A 26,055-nucleotide genomic window follows, 5' to 3' on the forward strand; every position below is an offset into this window, starting at 1 on the left:
AGATATTGTTGCGGGCAGGATTTTCACCCCAGGTGCACCCCAGGAGTACAACAACTAATGTACTCTAACTATGTATTCTAACTATCTACAGTATGCAAATACACTCACTTTCCATTACAGTTTCATAACTGGCCTTGCCCTCCTGTAAATACCGTACCTTAAACCAACAGTGGTGTTTTTAGCTGCCGTTGCTTTATTGACTTCTGTGGCCCCCCTGTCGTGGAGGCACAGACAAACAGACAGACCTGCTGAGTGAGCACACCCTATGGCACTTCAAAGCGGACCTAAGGTTTCATATGGCCCTCTGCAGTATGTTTTTGGGTTTACATAATACTCCTGAAAATCACACTCAAAATTGCAAACAGCTGGTCTTGTTCACTGGACGGACGCATGACAGAGCTGTGACATAATCTTTCAGCTAGACATCCTTTAAGCTAGCTTTAGGACAGACAGTTTCAAGGTTATGTCCTGTCATAGGCCTCTGTGGCAAGATGTATGTGGATATAAAAGTAATTTACATTGTCTGCTTGAGGGTAGAATAGGACTGTATGGTCTTTGGGTTGGCCCAAGGTTGAATTAAATTAGTTTGTAGTTCATATGATGGAGCATTAAAAAAAAACAGGGTAATTACACTCTGGCAGTGTAATATCTCCAAGCTGTGGACCTCTAAGCTAAGGTCAAAGGTTTCTGCAAAAAAAAATCATCATGCAGTTTGACTATAAGATCTTATACATCCATGGACTTCCTTCCATCTTTTATTTCTTCCTCCATCAACAACACCTCGGGTCCCATTGGCTGACTCCCTCCATGCATGCCCAAATAGCTGGTTCAGGCAGGATGTCTCAGCAGTTTCCAAACTCACGTGAGATTTACGTAACAGCTTTTACATAATGAGATCGGTGGAACCAATCAGGTGATTTTGAGGGCGGGGGGTGGCGGTGCGGGGGTCGGGGGGTCAACATGAGGGTCAACAACGTCTGCTCAAGTTACCTGTACAAGTCTGGGCTTACTGACTGACACTGCACAGTGGGGACCAGCATATTTTCCTTAGACGAAGTACGCATGTCCAGTGTTCGTATCCAATAGTAGTGACAGACACAGCCAAAAACAAACTGCCCCCAACTCCTCTGTGGCAGAAACACAAAGGCGTTTGTATTTGACATTACATAATTGTTTTGGTCAGTATTAGGAGGAGTTCCTAGAAGAACATAAGGGGGCTCTTAATCAGATACTCTCCCACTTCAGTGGACAAAGCCATGGCTAGAGATAGGAGCAATGAGTGCACATAATACAGAATAGGCAAAAGTAGGGTTTTCGTTTTTCATCTTCTAAAGCAGCCAAGCTAGCTTTTCCCAGATAGTCAATTAATCACAAAATTTATCGACAAAGTCCTCCGCTTTTGACCTAAAATGCACCCCCCCAATGGGCTATTCAGGGAGCTGGGTTTCCTAGAAAGAGCATTACAGAGGGTGTTTTGCTAGTCCTGTCCAAGCTGTGATTTTTGGCAAGGGTATTGGCTTGGCTGAGATGGAGTGCGCTTTTGTCCCCCTCCTCTTTCTTTGTGTAGAGACGTCTACTGAAAGACTCCTATTATTAGCACGCTGGATAAACATACACTCCACACGCAAACATCCTCCCAGATCAGTTACACCTAGTGTTGCACACATTTGTGTGCAGAATACCAACATTCTAACACCTATAGACATGTATGCTCCATCCACTCACATCATCATAACATATAAACATGCACAAGGATGAACTCACAAAAACAGACTCACTATCAGACGACGTGTATCTGCTGGCCACAGCAATTTTCCAAGATGATAATTGCGATGGGGCCCACATAAAATACCTTCCCTGTGCTAACTATAAGATCTACCGAAGGTCATGGGTCTACCTCTACTGATCTTATCTTGGTTGGAAAGCACTGGAAATATCACCATTTTCACATAACACTGAATCTGAAAATTGAAAATCGGACCAAATCTTTGAACGTCTGCCCTTATCATGAAATAGTCTAGCTAGGCAGGTGAATCCAGATCCTATTATTGAAAATAAATACACTTTAATCACAAACATTGTTGTAGACAACAGGGGCAGGCTAGGGAGGAATGTTAAGCCTTGACAACTATTTTGAAATTGACTGTGCATGAGGCAGCACGGCTCCAGGAGGGAGCTCAGAAATGTGTTTGTAATGTTGACCACAGCGTGCAGATGGAACCATTGATTCCTTTGTGCTTTATTCTCCCTGTGAGAGCAGTGAGAATACCACATAATGTGTGTCTTGGCATTAAGGTAGGCTACTGTAGTGTGGTCTACAATTCCAAGTGCTTGTCAGAATTGGGGTATTTTGGGGGGTCGCGGCCTGAAAAGGTTGAGAACCACGGGGCTACTGTATGCAACAATGATGCAGGTATAGTGTGAAACCATAAGGCATAACAATTTAAGAGGTGAAAAGTAAAATCCTCATTGTTAATTTAAGTCTTCATAGAGTCTGTGCTTCTAGTGGACTATAACGTTATGGTCTGTGTTTTTATTTATTAATTCAAAACTATTTTATTTGTCCAATCTCTCCAGATTCTTTCTCTCCAGGTTGTAAAATAAAAAGCTTTCTGGGACTGTTAGTCTGTTACAAATGTGTTTTAATAATAAGCAGACCTGGCAACACTGGCAGAGGGAGAGAGGAGAGCATAAGATTGCATTGGGGATAATGGCTTGTGCAGTCTTCTCTTAAAGGCAGGCGGTGATTGGTTTTATTAATGTAACGCCCAAACCACACCTATGCATAATGTAACGGGTAGTGCAGGTGTTTTGCGGGTAAGGCAGGTGTCCCAAAAATAGCAACTTTTGCTCGGGAACCGACGCCCCTTGCTCACTCCTAAATCCTAAAATAGTGGGTTTAGCCAGTATTGGCGATTATAGGGCCCATAGTGTTTTGTATTTGTTGCTGACGTGTATTATTGTGTTATTTTTTTATGCTATGTTGATTTATTGAACACATAGGACCACAATGCAAACAAGTCCCCAGGACCTTTTTGTGTTATCCTTTTAGTCTTAATGTCTGACTGTACCTCGAGCTGTTTACATTTCTGATTAATAAAGTATTCAATCAATCAAAAGTCTGGAAAATGACCATCCATACATGCCAAATATAGCTGCTGCACAGGAGGGAGAGGAATGTTACCGATGGGTAAGCTTGAGTGGCGTGGAGGTTAGGCCCCCAATCCTCACCCAGCTGTATCACACTCCTGCACAGCAAAATCCCTGCATTCTGAAAGGTTCACTTCAACACCCCCAGTGTTAAATTAACGCTCAGGGTTTTTGCAGAGCGGAGAGGTCAGAGGAGTAGTAGACTTGGGTGACTGATGGTCAGCCATCACCATGGTAACCGTGTCGTGGAATGCGGTCACCCGAACTCACTAAGGTGGTCTGTAGGTGGTGTGTGTGTGCGCGCGCGTGTGTGCATGTGTGTGTGTGTGTGTGTGTGTGTGTGTGTGTGTGTGTGTGTGTGTGTGTGTGTGTGTGTGTCTCAAGGGTTCAGTGCCCTCTGATCACATGCCATCAAGGAGGTCTGCTCTCACACCCCTCAGTTTAGCCAATCATGAGTTGCGAAAAAGACAATGTCATGGAAACAAGCAAGAAGAACCTCCCATGGCGGAGCCCCCCTCCCCCCCTCCCCCCCTCCCCCCCTCCCACACCCACACACGCACAACCTCACAACCTCAGACCCCCCTCCTTCCAAAACAACAATAACACCACAGAGCGCGCTTTGTCACCAGACCCATGAGGCCACTGTGACATTAAGACGTGTCACATTGTCTGCCATTGCGGCTGTTTCCATATTGGCAGATTCTGAGTCGTGCGTACATGCAGTCTAAGGGGTCCAGAAAGCAAATTATTATATTAGTGATATTATTAAATATTTTGGTTTTAACATTATACATCACCGGAAAATATTATGTTCCATATGCATGAGTAGTTTATGGAATTTCATTCTAAAATACAATATATCCACTTTAATTAAAAAAAAATTAACCAGAAATTCAGGACTCAAAATAACAGTGATTCCATTATAGTGGATCTCTTTAGGAGAAGATCTATTTACTAATGAATTCCGCTGCATCTCAAATCCTTCAGAGGAGACCAGAGGGGAATGCAGCTTCACATGCAAATCACCCAGGAATGTTAATTGAGGAGTTCACTCACGTTGGCTTTTGGTCTCCCAAACCAAAACAACTTCTATATAATAAGCCTGCATTGAGAGTGTATAGTCTACAGATCTAGCAGCTCAATGGTTCATCAGTATCAATGAAACAAAAAAAGCTGGCATGCTTTGGCCCAGTTTGTGCCCCTCATAAGAAGTACATGTATTTATTGATTCCTGGCGGGAATTCAGGTGTCATAGTAAAAACAACAGTAAGAATGCAACACGGGAACAGGTACGAGCCAATAATAAATAAAATAAAGATAAAATAAAATAAGAATGAACATTCAGGTATTTGTTTCATTGACATCGCCTTCTACTTTTCAGTGAGCACTTAATAATCTAATTTATATATTGTGCATTTACAATATACAGCTCAATTCAAGCCAGTTTGGTGCATTCCTTTTCCCCTAAAATCACCTGCTCTCTGGGGTTACGGGGATTAAACAATTCAAGTGACCTCAATCTGCCTTGGAAACGAGCCTAACATGTTTGTGTGGGTGTAGTGTTGTTGGCGTCTGGCCATATTGTGTTGTGTCAACGCTGGGGATAAAATGAATGGTGAGAGCCAGAGAATGAGCAAATGTTCCCTGGCTCTCAGGATTCACATGGAGACATGGGCTGAGCAGGATAACAACACCAGCAAAGTACACACTTCACAATCTCTAAGTCCCCCACCTCAGAGCCTCCTTACCACACTACATGTGTGTCTATCATTTACTGCTGATACCACATCATCTATTTTCAATTATTTTGATAGCCTCTCATGATGATGAGAGGATGTCAGCAAATATGTATTACTAGACTTTCAGGCCGCTACGCCGGCTTCAAACCTAGTCCTATGTTGCGCTGATAAGAGGTCAGCGAAGTATGGCCATTTGAAGTGTTATACACTGCTATAAATAACACTGCTGCGGAGCAGTGATGCACTTGCAGCACCCAGGTCCACTGTCATACCTGTGCGACCTTGCGTTCGGGAGGTAGGGGTCTACGACCACTTGCTGGTAAAACCGGGACCGAACAGATCCACTTCCGGGTTGCACCATTCCGGGTTGCTGTGGCTTCAGCAATTACAGCCGGTCCCATAAGACCACCTACCAATTTTGAAGCCTTTAGCATACTGGGAACTGGAGTTATGGCTGTTTAAAGCCCAGCCAATAGGAACACAGAGGGGGTGGGGCTTAAGCAATTACAGCCCGTCCCTATTGGGGCCTTTAGCATGCTGGGAAATGGAGTTATGGCTGTTTAAAGCCAATAGGAACACAGAGGGGGCGGGGCTTAAGCAATTACAGCCCGTCCCTATTGGCCATCTAGGCACCCACCAAGTTTGAGGCCTTCAGCATGCAGGGAACTGGAGTTATGGCTGTTTAAAGCCCAGCCAATAGGAACACAGAGTGGGCGGAGCAATGGTGAACCTGTGGCACCCAGCTGTGGCTATTCTGATGATAGACCCCTGACCAGTGTTGGTGCCAAGTTTGGTGCGGATCGGAGCAACGGTGCATCTCGCAGGTCCGCATGTTACGTTTGTGGCGTCCAACCACCAACCCACCCACATACCCACCGTTGGTTGACTCACTAGGCAATTTCAATATAGGATGTATTAAATAATACTCTGTGGCGGCTGGCGGGTCACATACGATATTCTTATGTGCATTTGAATCCAGCTTTCCACCTATTATTAGACTGGAGTGTTTGTCTAGAGTTGACAAGTAACATGTAAATCTTTTAGAACCAAATCTAATGGACCCATAGAGTTAAAAATAATAGAGAGGGCACCGGATATCCCCTCCCATCCACTTGCATTGACTTGCTCACCCAGCGCATGAAGTGAATTCACCCCTTCTTCCGGGTTGGAAATGTGGTGGGCGAGGCCTATTTGGGGCCACTGCGTTTTGCATCATAGTGTTTATTCGTGAGCGCGCCGGGGCTTGACTCATGAACGAGCACCGTCTACCACTGTCACCGCCGACAGTGGCCCCATCTGCAGTACCTCAAATGGCCAGCATGTCCATTCCGCTTCAATGAAACCGCTGGGTTCTGGGGGCTTGAATGGACCACATTTAGCCTAAGCCACTACCTTGTGTGCAGCATTGCTACTGTCAGCAGTACCAAAAGTGTATGCGTGCGTGCGTGCATGCGTGCGCACGTGTGTGTGTGTGTGCGTATGCACGCGTGCATGTGTGTATCTCACCAGCCTTGCCCTCCCAGGCCAGGCCCAGCACACCACTGTAATCTCTGTTAGTTAGCAGGTAGGACAGACAGTAGTTCCCCCAATTACTCTCAGAGAACAGGCTGAGCAACTTCTCTGGTCCAATGTATGGGCGATGCAGAGGGTTCTTCTTGTCCTCCTCATGGATGACCTGAACGATGACAAACATACATGGATGGATAGATAGAGACAAAACAACTCCACTCTGTATAGAATACAAGCTTGCCTAACACTGCCCACACTGTGAGAACATTGAGAAAGGAAATAGATTGTATTTCAGGTCATTTTAAACTTGGCGCTGGAGGTCTCCTGTTTCCCAATTCAGTGACTTACTGACTTCACATGCCTATTCCAGGAAATCCATAGAGCGCATGTAGACACCACCCGAGATTATCCCCATTATGTCTATTACAGGCTATTTCCAAACAATTCCACAGAGCATCTACTATTCTGTTCAGTCTAACGAAAAGAAATAGAGAGGAACACGAATGCCAGTCTGTGAATTGTGAATGCTCAAGCCAGGGTAACTATTGCTATTACCATTATGTTGGGTTGTCAGTGGCCAACATCTGACGTGGTTAGTTGTAGGTAAGCTCTTTCGGACAAAGTGACTCAATGCATGCTGAGAAATCTTACTGTTAGGGATTTCAATTTGAAGTTGATCAGTTTGATGCCATCAAAGTCCACCTTGTCGTAGATATCATTTATCGCACGGATATATGAAGCAACCTGCAGAAGAAACACATGTATTTAAAAACAGAACAACCCTGTGCGTTATGCCCTGACTCTCATATACTTGAGGAGATGTGTGTTGTGATTTATTTCCAGGCATGAGTTGAATAATATTTGCAAATATTTAGTTTGATTTTAACCAATATTGATGTGACAGATGTGTGGTGTTTGCACCACATGTATGTCAGTTTTAGTATTAAAAAATATGTATATTTGCACATTTAAAAAAAATGTGGGCATAATATTGGGTTGGGATGTGCAGGTGAGATTTAGAAAACCCTGTGGGGTTTATAAAGTTAAAATACTATTAGGGACTTACAATAAGTAATACAATAAAATAATTTGTACAATAACATAATCATTAGTACAATACAATAATTAGTACAACATAATCATGGGAAATTATTTGAAAAGTTATAAAGTTACTATATAGTTTATTTTTCTGCAATTGAGAACTCCTAGGATGACTGAGAAATTTGGATGACAAATGAATGACTAGCAAAGGAGCTACAGCCTCCGATGCCCCCTGCTGTTGTTTACAGTTCATATCTGATGCAGGGGGGATATAAGTTACAATTTTACAAAGTCAGGTAATCTGCAAAATAGCCGTAATGTGTTTTTCAGCGTGGGTGGCACTGGCAATCACTTGCTCTCAGACGGGCACATGCAGACCAGTCACATGTACAGGTCGAAGTCTATGGAATCACTTTTCCACTCCAGCAAACACCCAAGCGGTATATACACAGTAACAGTCTGCCAGGGATTTTCCATGGCGGTCAATATTGACAACCTGCAAGGTTGGAGACCAAGGCCCTCGCTTCACAGCAGCCCGCTTGTAGTGGACATGAATCATGTCCACTACAAGCGGGCTGCTGTGACTGACAACACCATTTTATCTGTTGACACTCGTACGTACGTCACATTAACACAGCGTCAAAGGGTGCAACAAAGGACTGGCGTCAGATCAGAGAAAAAGTATTGTGAATTATTCAATCTGTTTGGGATGGAAAGAATTTGAGCAGGTTCAGAGCAGGTTAATGGTTGAGATGGCGAGTGATAGCAACAGCTTTTATCAGTTTCCCATCACATAAGATTAAAGGCCAAGCTCAGTGTTTCTGGTGTGCAAATATCAACGGTGCCTCTGGTCAAGCCAGAGGCACCGTGGAGGAATTGAACCCCAGACTCCACAGTGGCCCACCCAGATATGGTATTGATTTTCAACTACAATTATGTTTGCATTTTATCTCACCAGATTTAAGGCTTTCATGGCTGGTTGGTTCTGAATTTGTGATATAAGGGGTGACATCATGCACGTATAGCGGCATGATCGGTTGACTTTTGAGAGGACAGACATATCTTAGATTTTATAGGCTCCTTTGAATATAATGGACATTTTTTTAAGTTGTATTTTCTTTATTTTAGAATTAAAAAATAAAAGAAAAAAATAATGACATGCAGCACAGAGCCCCGGGTCAGATGTGAACCTGTAGAAGTACTATAGTCTTATTTATATGGTACAGTACGCACTCTTACCAGGTCAGTAACGCATCCCCCATCACAAACAAGTTTTAATTGAATAAAAGGGGTTCCTATTTTTTATATTCGTATGATATGGCATTTTTCAGTGCTCGTGGGATTTACGTCCATCTAAAATGGTAGAAGCGGCACGGGACCCACATCCAGCACTGGGACAATGCTAACAAAGTGTAAAGTGTTAAGTAGGGATCTGGGTAACAAGAATAATGTGATTGCGTCCCATGGGCCACTCTTTTAGGTTTCACCACAAACACAGACAAAAAGAGTGTTGCAGGCAGCAAGTCCAGCAGGCGGTCAACTTTCACCCAAGTCTACTGCACACACTGGTCCTCGTTCATCATAAAAGAACTGGCATATGGCCTGACAAGACACACTGACAAGACACACACAGAAAAGACACATTGTCAAATCTAATAGGGTTACAACGTAAAAGCATGCTTTTTGATCTGTAAAGAACTGTCACGATCTTGGCCTCTGCCCCGGCTCTGTGTGTCCCTCCCTGACCAGTTTTGCCCCTAATGTGACTCTGGCACTCTGCCCTTGCCCAGTGTATTCTTGCCCTCGTTCTGCTGTGCTCACCTTCTCCCCTCTCTGTGTGGCCCTGATCGAGAGACTGGTTCCACCTGGGAACCCAGCTGTGGCGCATCTGAGTTAATGAGACTGTCAGAGTATTTAAAATGTGCTGTGTGCTCATTAAGTGTGACTTATTATTACCCTATGCGAGTTTTCGCCAGTAAAGAGGTTTCAGTTTGACAAGTTCTTTTGTTTTTGTTTTTCTTTTGGGTCCTACATTTCATCAGCGGGTGTGAGAATGACAAGAACAAATGATGTAATTTCAGAGAATTGCTCAAGATGGGTTTCCTGACAAAGCACAGCTCTGAACTAATATTACTTCTCTAATAAGGTCAAGAGCAGAGGAGAGAAGGTTAAAAAGGTTTATTTGACATTTCACAATTTTCAAGTCAATACGCCCACCTAGCCCAAAGGAGGTGACACATGAAAATGTAGGCGTAATCGTCTACTTCTGTAGCGAGAAAATCTGGCTTTTGTTGACACCGGGCCTGGTAAAGTATTTTTAAAGGGAGGCCATAACACTACTTAGCTAGACCTTCTAAGCAATTAGTACAGGCCTACTAATAGACTTGGTATGGCAGCAGTAATGGTCTTGCTACATACATACTGATGGTTGGAATTGAAATGGAAAATGGAAGGGTAACGCAGGAAAGCAGCCAAGCAACACTTGAACTTGCTGGGTTTGCCAAGTGGAGGTGGCAGCAGCCTTGGCACACATGGTGGTACCCTAATGGCCCCATGATCCCTGGCCTGAGAGAGTAAGAAGATACATGGCCTCTTCCTTGTGCCATGTGCAATGCTATAGCAGCTGTGTGTGTGTCTTTTAGAGGGCTTGGCAGTAGGCCCTTGTGGCTTTATTCACCCCAAGTAGCAGCAACAGCTTGGTCTTTTATGGGCACTGTTCTGGCTCTCAATAGACATTAGTGTGCTACCTCAAAACAAATTGCCCTCCTCTTGAGAGCCATTGAAGGTTTGACATTAAAGGGGAAACAAAATAAGAGCAGAATTCCAATGTAAGTGAATATAAACACTTTATAGCATTGGTGGATTTCCATGCTTGCGTATTAATGGAGACATAATGGCCATTAGACTACTGTAGCTTTGAACCAACAAGAGTTTTGCCTTACTGAGATCATAACATGAGTGTTCTGAAATATTTGAGATGTGTTATCGTAACAAATAATCAGTGGTGTAAAGTAACTAAGTGCATTTACTTAAGTACTGTACTTAAGTAAAATGTTGAGGTATTTGTACTTTATTTGAGTATTTCCAATTTCCAATACTTTTACTTCTACTCCACTACATCTCAGAGGAAAATATTGTACTTTTACTCCACTACAATTATTTGAAAACTTTAGTTACTAGTTACTTTTCAGTTATAAATTATTACATTATAAAACATACATTAACCACTTTAGCCCTATTTTATACCTAGGCTATTTGAAAATAGCAGATCTACAAGCTCACAACGCGTCGCATCGTGACGCGTTGTGAGCTTGTAGATCTGCTATTTTCAAATATTTAGTACTTTTACTTTTGATACTTTAAGTACATTTGATGCCAATACTTTTGTACTTTTACTCAAGTAAATTTTGAATTCTGGGCTTTTACTTGTAACAGAGTATTTTTATATTGCAGTATTGGTACTTTTACTTAAGTAAAGAATTTGAGTACTTTTTCCACCACTGCAAATAATACCCAGCTGTGGTATAATACAATCACAACCTTGAGTGTAGTATTGCTTTTAAAACATTGTTACCATTAGCAGCAAGATTCACCCAAACATTTATTTTACTAACCAAAACCTAGTATTACACCATAGACCCAATATTGAATTAAGTCTTAGATCTGTCACAGGTCCTGGTTTCATGATCTACACATACATTGCTCAATATGAGTCATTGCATTAGTTTTCCAGACAACAAACAATACTCAAAAAGCTCATTTCAAGCCAATCATTAACCAAGAAAATACAAATACAAATACTCAAAATAACCAGTGAACTTTTGTCCAAATTCTACCTCTGCCATAAACTTGTATCCACATCCTACCTGTTTCATGGACTTCTTCCACGTCCTACCCTCACCTCTGCCATAAACTTTCATCCACATTCTACCTCTGCCATAAACTTTCATCCACATTCTACCTCAGCCATAAACTTTGATCCACTTTCTACCTCTGCCATGAACCTCTGTTCACATTCTACCTGTGCCATGCAGATTGAGTCCACCCCACAATACTGTAGGTTTGTGAATAAACCATCAAGGTTTTGTCTAACTGCTAATTGCCCCAAAAATAACGGACTACTTAATTATACTGTAGATCCTTTTTATTGATGTGCTTTACAATGTATGTTACATTCCCCCATTCACACACTAGACAATGAGAAAAAAAGCATTGATTAATGCTTTCATTTAATAAATTGAGGAATAATTGTGAACGAGGAACTGCCCCGGGAACGAAATGGCAGTAACGTTTCTGATTCGCCGGTTGAGAGGAGAAGCAGTAAACATGGCAGGTGCTACCGGCGGGCCTCGTCCTTTGTATGCAGTGTGAATCGTCAAAGGACGCTGTTTTCTGCTCTGTCTTTTGGTTCCTTTGTGCCCAGTGTCCTCTCGGACATGAATTCTACCACACCGCCAGGGAACCGTGTTTGGCGTGACATGTTCCATGTTGTGACACTTATGGTGACAGTTCAGCAGCATCATGCGGTGGCACTTTAGCTTGCACTGTTTGGGCTAATAACAGTTATCAGCCATTGGGCTGATTAGGCATATAGTCCTCTATTTGTGATTTTACCACTCTACTCACACAGGGGAAATAAAGGCTGGGTATGTTATAAAGGAAATTAGGTGGACGGAACTCATGGAGTTCTTCTGTAGCAGCAGTTCCTACAGTTCCTTTTCTGAATCACTTGAAAATCTCGAAAGCGTTTGTGGCCCATCCATCTTACTACTTAACACGGCAGACTTTCGGCTGCCCATGTCTATTTTAATTATCAATCGATTGTTTTCTGGCTTGAATCAATGGAAACAACATAGTCTACACATAGTATCCTATTTGGTCAGTATCGTAATGAAAAGTAATGTTTCAAGGTTTTAAAGAAAACATATAATATACATTTTCTTTTTACATTATTTAATGTTATTTTTTATCAATAAAGTCTTAGTATTTTGCCAATTATTTGTGGGTCCACTTGCAATATCCCCATGGCCCACAGGTTGGAAAATGCTGTACTGTAGCTATTTTCCTGTATTGGGACATCCCACCATGCATTATTACTATGCATAACTGTGGACTAATCACCTGTGCCACGACAGCCTCAACAGTCCTGAACTTCTTATAGTAGAGGTGGTCGGCATGGAGATGGAGGAGGCAGCTGGTCTTTGATTCATCAACGGTTCTCCTGGCCCGGGTGGGTGGCATCTCCTGTGGGAGAATTCACACGTGAAGCAACCAGCAAAGGAGAGTACATACCGTACTATATGACGGAATACACTTTTTCTGTGTGTGTGCCTCGGCTATATAATTATTTTGACATGTGAAAAGTCATTATCCTTTGTGATTTGAATAGGGTTTGACACCAGACCACGACCTATAAGATCAGAGGAAATGAGCGTTGGATTATGTTCTTCATATCAGTGTGTGTCTTCCATTTTGTCAAGCTGTGTTGTTTACACTGCGTGTGACAAAGTGTAGGCACGTTTCCCACAGGGAAAAATAATATATGTGAGGGTGACAGAAACTGAGAGCTGGCCTGACACAGATATTGGACACTCCACTGGGAATGCCATCTGTTTGAACCATTGCGTGACCTCAGAAGTGACCAACCACTGGAAATGATGCATTGCAGGCATTGAGCAATTATGCATTCACACAACTGCCTCAGTATCCTTGGTATGGACAACTTGTCAGCCAAGAGATAACAATAGTCCTGATGGAGCTGATAGCCGATCTGACATTCATCTTTACCAGCTGTTTATTGAATGAGTTTACAGTGTGGTCCAAGTCACCTGACTAATTTATTTATGACCTGCAATCGCTACTGTGAGAGTTGTGGAAGTTCAGCCGGTAAACAAGCGGATCTGTTTTCACTATATGAGTCACCATGTGGCCTTCCCTTTTTCTTAAATATATTTTTATGACATCTTCGTTGGAACAAGGTAGTGCTAGTGACTCAACAGGCTAAAATAAAAGTTACACCAATGACCACATTCATAATAAAGGAAGTTCGAATTGGTGAATCATACACACCAGTCAAGTGTTTATGAGATAATTTTGATTTTTTTAAAACACTATTTTGGGTTCAATTTGCTGGGGGGGTGGGGTTCATGCCTCTGCTTTTGAGTGTCATTAATTGTTATCACCATTTGGGATTTTCTGGTCAATTATATGCCTATATTTCCTTTTGTGAAATTTAGAATGATATGTTTGTTATTTACATTAGATAATATCACAGTTTAATAATGTAATAATGTTTTTTTTATGTTAACCACATTAACCCTGACATCCCTATTGTGGGCAAAGTTTATTGGTGAAGTCTGGACTATCCCACCTCTTTGGGTGTTAGGCTCTGGGCAAGGCGCTGGAGACTGTCTGCACCGCAGAACCCATCTGAACCGCTTCCCACGGATGGGGGGACTGCATAGAAACAAACATACAGAGTATAATAATATACTGTAGATGTACAAACACAAAACTGACATTTTTATCTCTCTCTCTCTCACATGCTGTATATCCTTCAAATGTCCCCTGACCCCTGCAACACATAGACTCCACTATTCCAAGTCAAAACTATACATAACATATTTCCAGTTATTTCTTCGCATGGTGACAAATGTAATGCAATAGAGGCAAACCTTTTTCACAGCTTCACCCTTTCTCCTCAGTTACAGTTACAGATATATTGGAATAAGATTTTTGAGACATTCTCTGATATTTTGAGCTCCTTCATCCAAACATTGGCTTAATGAAATGACTAGTACACTTCACCTCGGAAGAATAAGGTAATCCTTAAAAAAGAAATGTCCCCTGGCAACACCAATAACCATGCACATCCACAGCATACACACACTCATTGAAACAGACAGGCACGCACGCACCGCACACGCACCCACACACGCAAAGCACAGAGATGTGATTTATCGACATTCAGCTCTGTCAGTCTGATAATGTCCTTATTGTGAACCAGGGTTCCAACCAGGACACAGGACAGTTTCTCATTGTGCTTGAATAAGTGGCTTACATGCATCTGTGTTTGTTAAGGCGACTGACAACATTTGGCTGCTGAATTTTCTGTCTGAGGTAATGTTGGGCCCTTTTGTCCCCGGACGACCAGAGTTGTGGTGGTGGGTTGGTGAGATTACACTTTCCGTGTGTCTGTCTGTGTCGGTAACCGATCAAATTTGAAACACATGAGTGGAGCAGTGCTTAATCTGCTTGTATTCCTAAACACTATACGAATAGCAACCCTCATTTGGAAATCATCTAAGTAGAAGCCATTGGTGGCTGTTGGGTTTCGTTCAAATAGCTGTGATTTGCAGCGCCTTGGGGCCAGCTGTCTCAGTTTGATGAAATAATGGTGAAAATGCAGTCAGGGGATCATTTCATGTGCATAGATTGGTCCATCATGTTGCACTGCCCAGCCCTCAGCAGTCTATGAAAACGTTTGGTAGAAATGCTATTGCTTCAGAGGACATGGAGTTCAGGGGCCGAATCTTGCAATTTGTTGGCAATATGCTTATTCAATATACAGTGCCTTTTACAATCATAGAAAGAGCAAAACATACTGTTGATGAAAACATTATAAATCTGTGTGTGTGTGTGTGTGTGTGTGTGTGTGTGTGTGTGTGTGTGTGTGTGTGTGTGTGTGTATATATATATATATATATATATATATATATATATATATATATATATATATATATATATATATATGCAGTGCAGAGTGGGAATTTGATTGGACCAACCAAAAAACTACAATTGTTTGTATCTGTTTGTCCCTGGGACCGATTCTGCGGAGGATGCACTGAATCTGTGTGTTTGGGGGGGTGTGGGATTGGCCAAACCCGACCCCTTCGGCTTAACTGCTTGGCCGAGCCTCATATCACGTTTGTGCCGCGTTGTCAATATAAGAAGTAACGTGTGCAATGGAACAGAAAGTGCAAGAGGTGGAAGGAAGACGCAGCGAACGAAAGCAACGGCGTGACGCAAAACGTGATGTGTGTGGAGAGGAGCACCGCAGATGCAGAGGGGCATGTATTCCCAACTTGCATCGTTCTCGACTTGTATCATGGCCCCGGGTAGGCCGGCCGGCGCCGGTCTAGTCTTATTAAGTTCCCATAATTTCGAGTACATTTTCATGAGACAATTTGTATTGTGAAAATGTATTGTGATAATGTATTGTAAAATGTATTGTCTGAGGTGAAACTACATGCACTTTTTTGCACTTCTTTTACGATGCATAACACATTTAAGTGAAAAAAGGTGCAGTGATTTATTAACCTCGTGATTATAGTTTAGTTTCGGTTCCAGCCTGATAAATGTAGAAATAAATGTCATTGAATTTCACAACATACAGGAAAGTCACATGACTTTATAAGCACTTTCACAAGGCAGTAGCTGGCAGAAAGGAATGACTCACAGAATCAGGCATCTTCTGCCAGTTAATTAGTGACCCATACTTACAGTACTTTGAAGTGCAGTGTGTGTGTGTGTGTGTGTGTGTGTGTGTGTGTGTGTGTGTGTGTGTGTGTGTGTGTGTGTGTGTGTGTGTGTGTGTGTGTGTGTGTGTGTGTGCGTGCGTGCGTGCGCATGTGTACAGTATGTGCATGTTAACATATTGCACGCATGTGTGCATATTATATGTGCTTGTCGTGTGGGAGTTTGCACAATTTGAGACATGCCTGCTGTCCAGTGGATCAAACGCTGAATGATTGGATCACACCATCCTGCTAAAGCGCTCTTAACCAATCAGAACCAGCACATGTTATGAGTCGGGGGGGGTGATGGAATTATTTCCAGACCTCCTTTACTTCCCCTTGTTCTCTGTCTCTCTCTCTCTCTCTCTCTCTCTCTCTCTCTCTCTCTCTCTCTCTCTCTCACACGCACGCACGCACGCACGCACGCACGCACGCACGCACGCACGCACGCACGCACGCACGCACGCACACACACACGCACGCACGCACGCACGCACACTTGGACTCCTAAAATTTTGATGCAATAACTGTTTAACGGGGGCAAATTCATTTCAGTTTTTACGTTTTCTGAGCCTAGGAGCCAAGCCTCCTAACAAAGCTATTTTCACTAGAGGTCTTCCACAAGATTAAACAACAAAGCTAATATTTGGCCTGAGCTTTACAGATTAATTTCAATTCACCTTAAAGAGCCCCTAAAAAACTGGAACTATGCGGTTGTTAGACTTAAAACCTCTAAAGCCATGAAGGGTATGTTTTTTTTTATCCAAATGGAAATTCTGTGTTGCATTTCAACAAGACTAGATTCCCAGCGATAATTTGAAACCATTTCCCAGGCTCAGTGCACTATAGAAAACGTATACCAATGCCAGCCCCTCATCTGACATCAATCAAGGATTCATTCTAGGGTAGTACTTACAGTTCAATACAATACCCCCACTACAATATACTACTTATTATAAACATCCCCCACAATAAAAAGTAGCCTTTTTTAATTCAATGGGGGAAATTCAATTTCAACTTCACCCAGGTGATGGCTGCAATAGGGCCCTAAATGACAAACCAAGTTGTAGATGGTTTGGCCTTCAGCCACGCCATAAAAATTCCAGTGGATAAGCGTTCTTTTGAAAATATTCCTAGCGTAGGATCATTGTAAAAGTTGATAATCCAGTGAAATTGCAGCAAACCCAAGAGATCCACCATGAGGTATTTCCTAACCAGATTTCTACTATGAAATCCACCACAAAAGGGTGGTTATTTTGCAGTAAAGAATGTGAACAATAACTTTATGGCTCACACTTTCTCACACGTGACCATGTGAACATACTATCATTTCAACGTCTCCAGAGGTTTGAAGTTTCCGTGTATTGCTTTTATGCATAAAAGCAAACAGAAATATATGGGATCACACATGCTGAGCGAAGTATTCCCAAGCTGAACAAGGTCAACTTTATTCAAACTTCTCCTTGGCTGTGAAATCACGTGGATCACATGCCTTTTATTAAAAACGTGTATAAGGGCAGTTAATCATTCCAGCCACAGCCATGGGAGTTAAATATTAAGACATGACCATAATAACATATACATTTCATAAACAATAACAGCTATTTATTATGGATGGAGCTTGACAGAGGAAATGATTGTGTGTGTGTGTGTGTGTGTGTGTGTGTGTGTGTGTGTGTGTGTGTGTGTGTGTGTGTGTGTGTGTGTGTGTGTGTGTGTGTGTGTGTGTGTGTGTGTGTGTGTGTGTGTGTGTGTGTGTGTGTCCCATGTCTGAATGGCATACTGTATGCATCTATGCGTGCTGACGTATTTGCGTGTGTATCTACGCGTGTTTGCACTTTGCACATGCAAATGCACGTGCGTGCGGGTGTGTTTGTACATTGACGACACAGTGAGCGGGAAGATGAGACAGCGGATTGGGTGGTAAAGCTCCAGGAGTGGTGGAATGTGTTGAGAAAGTTAGCCATCATTCCCATTAAGTGGCGTGACTCCTCAGAGGAGAACTCATGCACGTGACAGAGGTAACTATAGGGCAGGTACGGATCTGAGCGCGGATGTGTGCACTCATACGCACACGCACACACACACACACACACACAAGTTCAGACATATACACACACAGACTGACACTCCTTCTGGTATTGTTTAACTTAGAGGTCTGCTTCTCATCTTTCAGTTTGAAACACACACACACACACACACACACACACACACACACACACACACACACACACACACACACACACACACACACACAGACAGACAGACAGACAGACAGACAGACAGACAGACAGACAGACAGACAGACAGACAGACAGACAGACAGACAGACAGACAGACAGACAGACAGACAGACAGACAGACAGACACACACACACACACACACACACACACACACACACACACACACACACACACACACACACATACACACACACACACACACACACACACACACACACACACACACACACACACACACACGCACATACATGAACATTTACACAGTCCGTTCAGCCAAACATTGATTTGAAAATGTTGTTAATCTCTAGTCTAGGGTACTCCCTCTCTCTACATGGACACACAATACCTTTGCTGAGGAACATGTTGCAGCTGTTGTTGCTTTTAAGATAAAGTTAAAGTTCAATGTCCGATCAGTACAAACTTAATGATGAATACGAGTTTATTACTGATAGTTTGCAATTTACCAGTAGAAAATTCTAAACTACAATTGCGCTTTAACCTTTTATGATAATTGTATTATTTTATTATTTTTTAATTCCTTAAAAACAAACACAGAGAAGAGGACACGTTATCTCAGGCCTTCACACACTGATTGTAGTGATTTGGAGTTTTAGGATTCAATCTTTCACCATTTCCTGAAGATATTGGCTTCTGAATGAAAGTGCAGGATGTTGTCACTGTTGTGACAGACAGACAGACAGACAGACAGACAGACAGACAGACAGACAGACAGACAGACAGACAGACAGACAGACAGACAGACAGACAGACAGACAGACAGACAGACAGACAGACAGACAGACAGACAGACAGACAGACACACACACACACACACACACACACACACACACACACACACACACACACACACACACACACACACACACACACACACACATACACACACACACACACACACACACACACACACACACACACACACACACACACACACGCACATACATGAACATTTACACAGTCCGTTCAGCCAAACATTGATTTGAAAATGTTGTTAATCTCTAGTCTAGGGTACTCCCTCTCTCTACATGGACACACAATACCTTTGCTGAGGAACATGTTGCAGCTGTTGTTGCTTTTAAGATAAAGTTAAAGTTCAATGTCCGATCAGTACAAACTTAATGATGAATACGAGTTTATTACTGATAGTTTGCAATTTACCAGTAGAAAATTCTAAACTACAATTGCGCTTTAACCTTTTATGATAATTGTATTATTTTATTATTTTTTAATTCCTTAAAATTGGTCAAATAAATGCTATTATTAATTACACACCTACATTATATTTGATTTATTGAATTTGTCACTGCCAGTAATAGAGAACATTATAGTCAGAGCTATGCCCACCGTTTAAAAAAAAAAGAGGGTCAATAATAAGAGAGAATTGTCAGTTTGGAGTAGAATGCACAGGTATAGGCTAAATTTGAAATGTGTGTTTTGGCATGGGGTTATGAATGGATTGATAACACACAGAAAGCAACCACCGCTGCAATATTATCACATTATTTTCTAGCGCTAGGGGTGTATACCTTCCCAAAAATCACTATGCCTCAAACCCGTGACACGCTGCCAGGCCACCCCGGAGCCCAGGTTCCTGGACCGCTACGCCAGCGGTCCAGGCCAGCCACTGCCAGTAATAGATGAAATTTCTAGAGTTTCGAATTTAAACAACTTTTCTGAAAAAACATATTGTCTGAGCTATGCCCACCATTTTCCAAAGAGAGAGGGGTCAATAATAAGCCCAAATGGAATAAACAAAAAAATACTGTAGGGAATATCATGCATGAAAAACACTCATTACTATGAGAGAGACCCTTTATCAATCTACAGTATACCTCAGGAGGCGGGATACTACCATTATTCAGCTACCGTCACCTTCAAGCCCCGACCACAGGAAGTGAAAACAAACACAGAGAAGAGGACACGTTATCTCAGGCCTTCACACACTGATTGTAGTGATTTGGAGTTTTAGGATTCAATCTTTCACCATTTCCTGAAGATATTGGCTTCTGAATGAAAGTGCAGGATGTTGTCACTAGCAGCACGTCTGCAGTACAGCAAGCTGTGCTGTACGTGATGTCAGATGTCACAGGGAAGAAAGGCATTGACAGAATGTGAGGTTTTGATATAAGTACTAGGGGGTCTTGGCACAGTGATCAACAATATGGTTCCAGCTAAATTAGTTTCTGGAAATCATCTACTGAAAAACCAGAAACAATTGACATTGTTCTGATCCAGGCTGGGGTTAGGGTTAAGATGAAACACTATAGGGGGTTCGATTTAGGGTGAGGGGTTAAGGGTATGTTTTACATACCCTTACATAACCTTAACACACGCACATAACAGAAATACCTGCAGTTGGTTTCAGAGCTACCTGGCTGGGAGATCTAAGTATGTGAAAGCTGGGAGAGACCATTCAGGGTTCTTATCCATTTCAAAAGGCGTCCCTCAAGGATCGATTCTGGGCCCTGTTCTACTTACCCTATACATAAACAACATTGCTTTGTCTCTAGATGGTTGCCAAGCCCATTTCTATGCAGAAGACACCATTATTTATTGCGTTGCTGATTCTGTTCAGCTTGCAACTGAGAACTTGCAGCTTTCATTTAATGCACTTCAGGACTTACTTAGAAAGCTGAAGCTTGTACTTAATGCCGACAAAACAAAATTTATGTTATTTTCTGGATCCAATATATTCAAATGGATCCAATATACTGTAGAATATATATATACACACACACACACACACACACACACACACACACACACACACACACACACACACACACACACACACACACACACACACACACACACACACACACACACACACACACCACTGTGCAATATATGACAGTCCTCAGCAATGAATGCCAGCTGGCTGAAGCATTATCGGGATACATTTCGAGACCAACCAGACTGGTTGTATATCACCATGGTATCCATCCCCAAGGCCACCCTCCTATGACTCTAATCTCTTCCTCCTCTTCCTCCTCTTCCTCCTCCCCCTTCTCTCCTCTATCGTACCACACCACTACTGTTACAGCTCCAGCCGTGTCCCATCCTCACGTTCCTCCTTTCTGCCCCAACCCTTTCTCTGTACCCCAGACCCTAACGCTCCCTCTAAAGTCACACCACTCAGGTTCATATTTTCTTTGGATGGTATTCAGCTGCCCCCCCCCCCCCGACCCCCCGTTCCCTCCCCAGAGCTATAAGAGTCTACAGTGAGTTTTTAACTCTATTCGCTCAAGCCGCCAGTAAAAGGTTACGACCGGTTCAGTGCCTTTTAGTAACCTCAGTGGTGGAGAAAGTACTCAAATGTTTTACTTAAGTAAAAGTATCACTACTGCAATGTAGAAGTAGCCTACTCTGTTACAAGTAGAAGTCCGGAATTCAAAACTTACTTGAGTAAAAGTACAAAGGTATTTGTATCAAAATGTACTTAAAGTACCAAAAGTTTAAGTGCTAAAATGTTTGAAAATAGCAGATCTACAAGCTCACAACGCGTCGCATCGCGACACGTTGTGAGCTTGTAGATCTGCTATTTTCAAATAGCCTAGGTATAAAATAGGGCTAAAGTGATGTGTAATCATTTATATCTGCAAAGTAACTAAAGTTTTCAAATAATTGTAGTGGAGTAAAAGTACAAGATTTGCCACTGAGATGTAGTGGAGTAAAAGTAAAACAGTACTTGAGTAAATGTACTTAGTTACTTTACACCACTGAGTAACCTTGGCTCATTATGGCACCAGCCAAGACCGTTGTGTGTATACTATGGACAGATAACAACAAGGAGATGTTTGTCTGCTCAGTGATGTGATTGATGTTGATTCAATTGCCAAGAGTGACATTAATCAAACTGGTGAGAGATGACTGGTGGTGAACTGTAACATCTTTCACACCACATCCTCTCCACAGAGCAATGCTATAGTGTGACTTTATGGCTTTAACACACCATTTTGGACGCTGTCTCGCTGCAGATCACAAAAAATCCTAAATGTCAGAGAAGTTGGGGTTTGGGATAAGAGCCACGTTGACAGGCTGGGAACAAAAACAACATGGATGAATAACAATCTCCTCTTTGACAGCGGCTACCATACGTATGGGCTATAGGTTCCCTTGAGCAAGGCACATGAAACAGCTGCCCATGTGGTCTATAATAATACTGTGTGGAAATGCATGCAAAGGGCCTATATGTGGCAGGTTTCAGTGGAAGAAAGGCCCACATGTTCCCAGATAATGAAAGCCTTAACCACATGCACCCTAGCGTTCCTATTCTGGGCACGTCATGATAGGCGAACATTTGCAGAAAATGGGTGAATGTTTTGCAAAAATAGTCGGCAAAAATTGCAGATTGACAAGCTCACAATGGGTTGCGTCGTCAAGCTGTTATTTTCACTATTGTCGTACAACAAAGTACATAGAGTTTAAGTGGTTAAAAACATGAATGATGTCTTACCCATGTCATCCTGGTGGTAGATTATAGAATGTTGATTTGTCTGGTTGATGGTATATCTATCAGCCGGCTCTACGTGATACGTCCCGTTGTTTGTAGAGATGGAGCCCTCAAACTGACCTTCAATCACGGAGCCATGACAGGAGGAACCATGCTCACCTACAGGACATGTATGGAGTTACATTTGTGTCTTTACTCCATAGACATGACCAGGCCAGAACAGGTAGGGAAAGAGGGACAAACATAGACAGACATATACAGTAAAATCTTCAGTGTTGTGTTAATTACTGCACTACTGTTAGAAACATTTACCATCACTTTGCTTCACAGCAAAATCCTACGTATTAACCCATTTAAGGCCTGAGGTTCCGATTCTACAAAATGTATTCTAAACAGTTTTCTGAAAAACCTATGTTATTATATCAGTGGTTCTCAAACTTCTTCATGTCAAGGACCCCCAAAATGATATGTATTTGGCCGCCGACCCCCATCTGAATTTTTTTTTTCCAGGGACCCCCCGGAAGCAAAGATTTGAGTTTAAAATGTTTGCTTTAAAAATATATATTGTGGTGGTGGGTGACGTATTTCCTTGTCATACATACCCTCTAGTGTTCCTGAGTATAAATGAGAGAGGTCTGCAGCTATGGGACCATGTTCATTCGTCACACTGAAACGCTCTGCGAACCCGGTTGCATCTCGCCGTAAACGCAACCGGAACGTTCTAAGGAAACAAACAAACAAGCCAAAGATGTGGACAAAATGCTTTGTAATGCTACAAATATTTAAGCCCAATATGAATAATTAATCAATGACATTTTTTTAAATGGTTTAGGAACAAGAATAAAGAATACCATTCAATGGAAATGAATGGTGTATATATTTGAACAGATAAGCTGTATATTTAACAAAGCTTTTGAAGCAGCTGCCACATAGTCTGAGTTTGAGAAGCTGCCGGCCACCTGTGGAACGCTGTGAAGTCCAATAGCAGTTGGTGGTCCTCAGGCTGTGCTCTCCTGGCCCTCAGGTGTCTCCTGTGGACCTCCTCCCTGTCATACGACAAGCCCTCATAATGACGGATGTAGGGACCAATGCCTCTTAAAGCATCTGAAAAAAAGCATGTCATTCGTGATTCGTTCCAGGTTCAATTCCTGACTGCGTGTCGAAGTGTCTTTGAGCAAAGTCAATTTTTTTTGCCAATGGGTTCCCACTTCCCAGATTGCTGAACCCCTACTAGACCCTCAAGAAAAACGTGGGCAAAAATCTTTGATTATGCGGGCTAAAATCCTTGATTTTGCGGGCTAAAATCCTTCATTTTGTGATGAAATATCCAGGGGTTTTGTGTTTTTATGCAGTGAAATTGCGGGAAGTTGCGGATTATGTGGAAAGTTGCAAAAAATTCGAGAATTGTACGAAATACGCGGGAAGTTTGCATGGAAATATACGATAATGTGCCCTTTTGGAAAAATAATTACATAATCTGTGTCATTATGCTCGCATTTTTCTGGAGGGTCTACTTACATGCTCCTGATGAGCAGGTTGGTGCCTTTTATGGTTACCTCTGCCATCGGTGTGTGAATGTGAAGAACATTGTAGAGCTTTGAAGGGTCAGAAAGACTATAATAAGGCACTATTTACCACTTACCCCTCCTTGTTGAGTCACCTTCCTTGGTACCTCCATTAATCACAACGGGCAAAACAGAAGGTTGCATTCACGTGGACAGGCTTAGTAAAGTACACAGTAAAATTGTTAGAGTTAATTTAACTCAAGACAAATGTGCACAAATGGACCGAAACGGTGCTACTGTTCACAGCATTCCAGAGGGAACAAGCTGAGACATGTCCGCATCAGGCTGTGTAAGGACTTACAGCTGAGCTGAAGTGTAGGTCAGGCCATGGCTCTGGGTCAGGCCATCCAATGACATGCCAAATATGTATATATACACACATATTTACACAGCCACACACAGATGTATACATCCAAACATCCATGCATACATACATAAACAATGTCAATACACATAAACATACACAACACCCATACACTGTGCAAGACAAATATTGCAGCATACATGTGTCTAATTTATGATTGTTTACACACACACACACACACACACACACACACACACACACACACACACACACACACACACACACACACACACACACACACACACACACACACACACACACACACACACACACACACACACACACACACAGAGTACCAAAATGAATTCACTGCACGCATGTACCCAAACAAAATCTGATGGCATGTAAACACACTCAGATCAGATGACGTTTTCTACCTGTAATCCATTCAGTGCAGTGAAGCAGCAGCAGCAGCCAGTACTGGACATTCATGATCTCTGCATTGGTATTCTTTAGTATTCCTCCCTATATTGTCTCTTTCTTTTCTCACTTTTACTCCTTTTCTCTCTCTTTTGCGCGCATTCTCTTTTCTTCTTCTCTGTCTCTTATGTGTCTTCTTCACCCAACCGTGGAATGCAACTTGTTGGAAGCTCATGTCAGAACTAAGCATTGAGATACGGGCGCTCTCGCACAGTCTGAGGCATATTCAGACTTGTTTGCTAGTATGTGTTATGTCTACTTTATGTCCTAAAGGAGTGTTCTCTAATTTTTTCAAAGGATAATTACAGATTGAGTCATGTTATAAGATGTTGCGAAGGCCAGATGATGCAATATGTCAAATAACAAAATATATATCTCCTGAGGTGGGACTGCTGCTGATGTGCTAACTGCTTTGCCTCCGTGAAGTTGCTGTAATAGAGTAACACTGATACTAGACAAGTCAATATGAAATCCTACAATGAAATGAAGGAAAATGCCTGTCATTCTAGCCTAAAACATATTCCTTCTCCTCAGTGGGTTTGCACCTTACCACCGTGTTTTGTTACTCCCTGTGCCCTATAGACTCTTATCGGGGTCGTAACACCCAATCAATCTGAACTTGCACCTCGGCCTTGACCATTGGCATATGCAGGGAGTGAAAACGCTGATTTTAACGATAACACCGTCAAAACTGTTACTCCTTAAGTGGTATTTTGGGCACATATAATGTATGGACTACACAGTATGGACACGAGAGAACAGCACTTAGTTAAATGTTCTCTAAAAGTATTAGAGCAGTGTTTCCCAACCTGGGGTATAAATGTTCAAATGTTTCGCAAAAATCATAACCTACTTTCATGCACCGTCTGGCTGTATGTTGTATGTAATATCAGTCCAAACTTGTCATGCGTAATCTATGTAGCCTGTCTGTAATTAACAAAGCATCAATTAGTCATTACATTGTTAAAATGTAATTCAGCCTGGCATCCCAATTTTGGCATGTCAATCAATATATTGTTAAAAATAGTAATAA

General features: G+C 42.2%; 1 protein-coding gene across 1 annotated transcript in view; it reads right to left on the reverse strand.

The window, feature by feature from the left end:
- The window catches only part of LOC308087544 (disintegrin and metalloproteinase domain-containing protein 10), a 39,023-nt gene extending 13,789 nt beyond the window's left edge, over positions 1-25,234 (reverse strand). The window contains exons 1-8 of the mRNA XM_080431491.1: positions 24,980-25,234; positions 23,633-23,777; positions 23,276-23,394; positions 22,677-22,832; positions 13,810-13,895; positions 12,561-12,683; positions 7,050-7,142; positions 6,396-6,564 (exon numbers count right to left, since the gene is read on the reverse strand). Coding sequence (XP_080287617.1) covers positions 6,396-6,564; positions 7,050-7,142; positions 12,561-12,683; positions 13,810-13,895; positions 22,677-22,832; positions 23,276-23,394; positions 23,633-23,777; positions 24,980-25,034 — 946 coding nt within the window. The 5' untranslated portion in view covers positions 25,035-25,234. The remainder of the gene's footprint in view (positions 1-6,395; positions 6,565-7,049; positions 7,143-12,560; positions 12,684-13,809; positions 13,896-22,676; positions 22,833-23,275; positions 23,395-23,632; positions 23,778-24,979) is intronic.
- Between the last annotated feature and the right edge of the window lie 821 nt (positions 25,235-26,055).

Source organism: Gymnoscopelus braueri (genome assembly GCF_963280865.1).
Source record: "Gymnoscopelus braueri genome assembly, chromosome: 6".
Classification (NCBI taxonomy): domain Eukaryota; kingdom Metazoa; phylum Chordata; class Actinopteri; order Myctophiformes; family Myctophidae; genus Gymnoscopelus; species Gymnoscopelus braueri.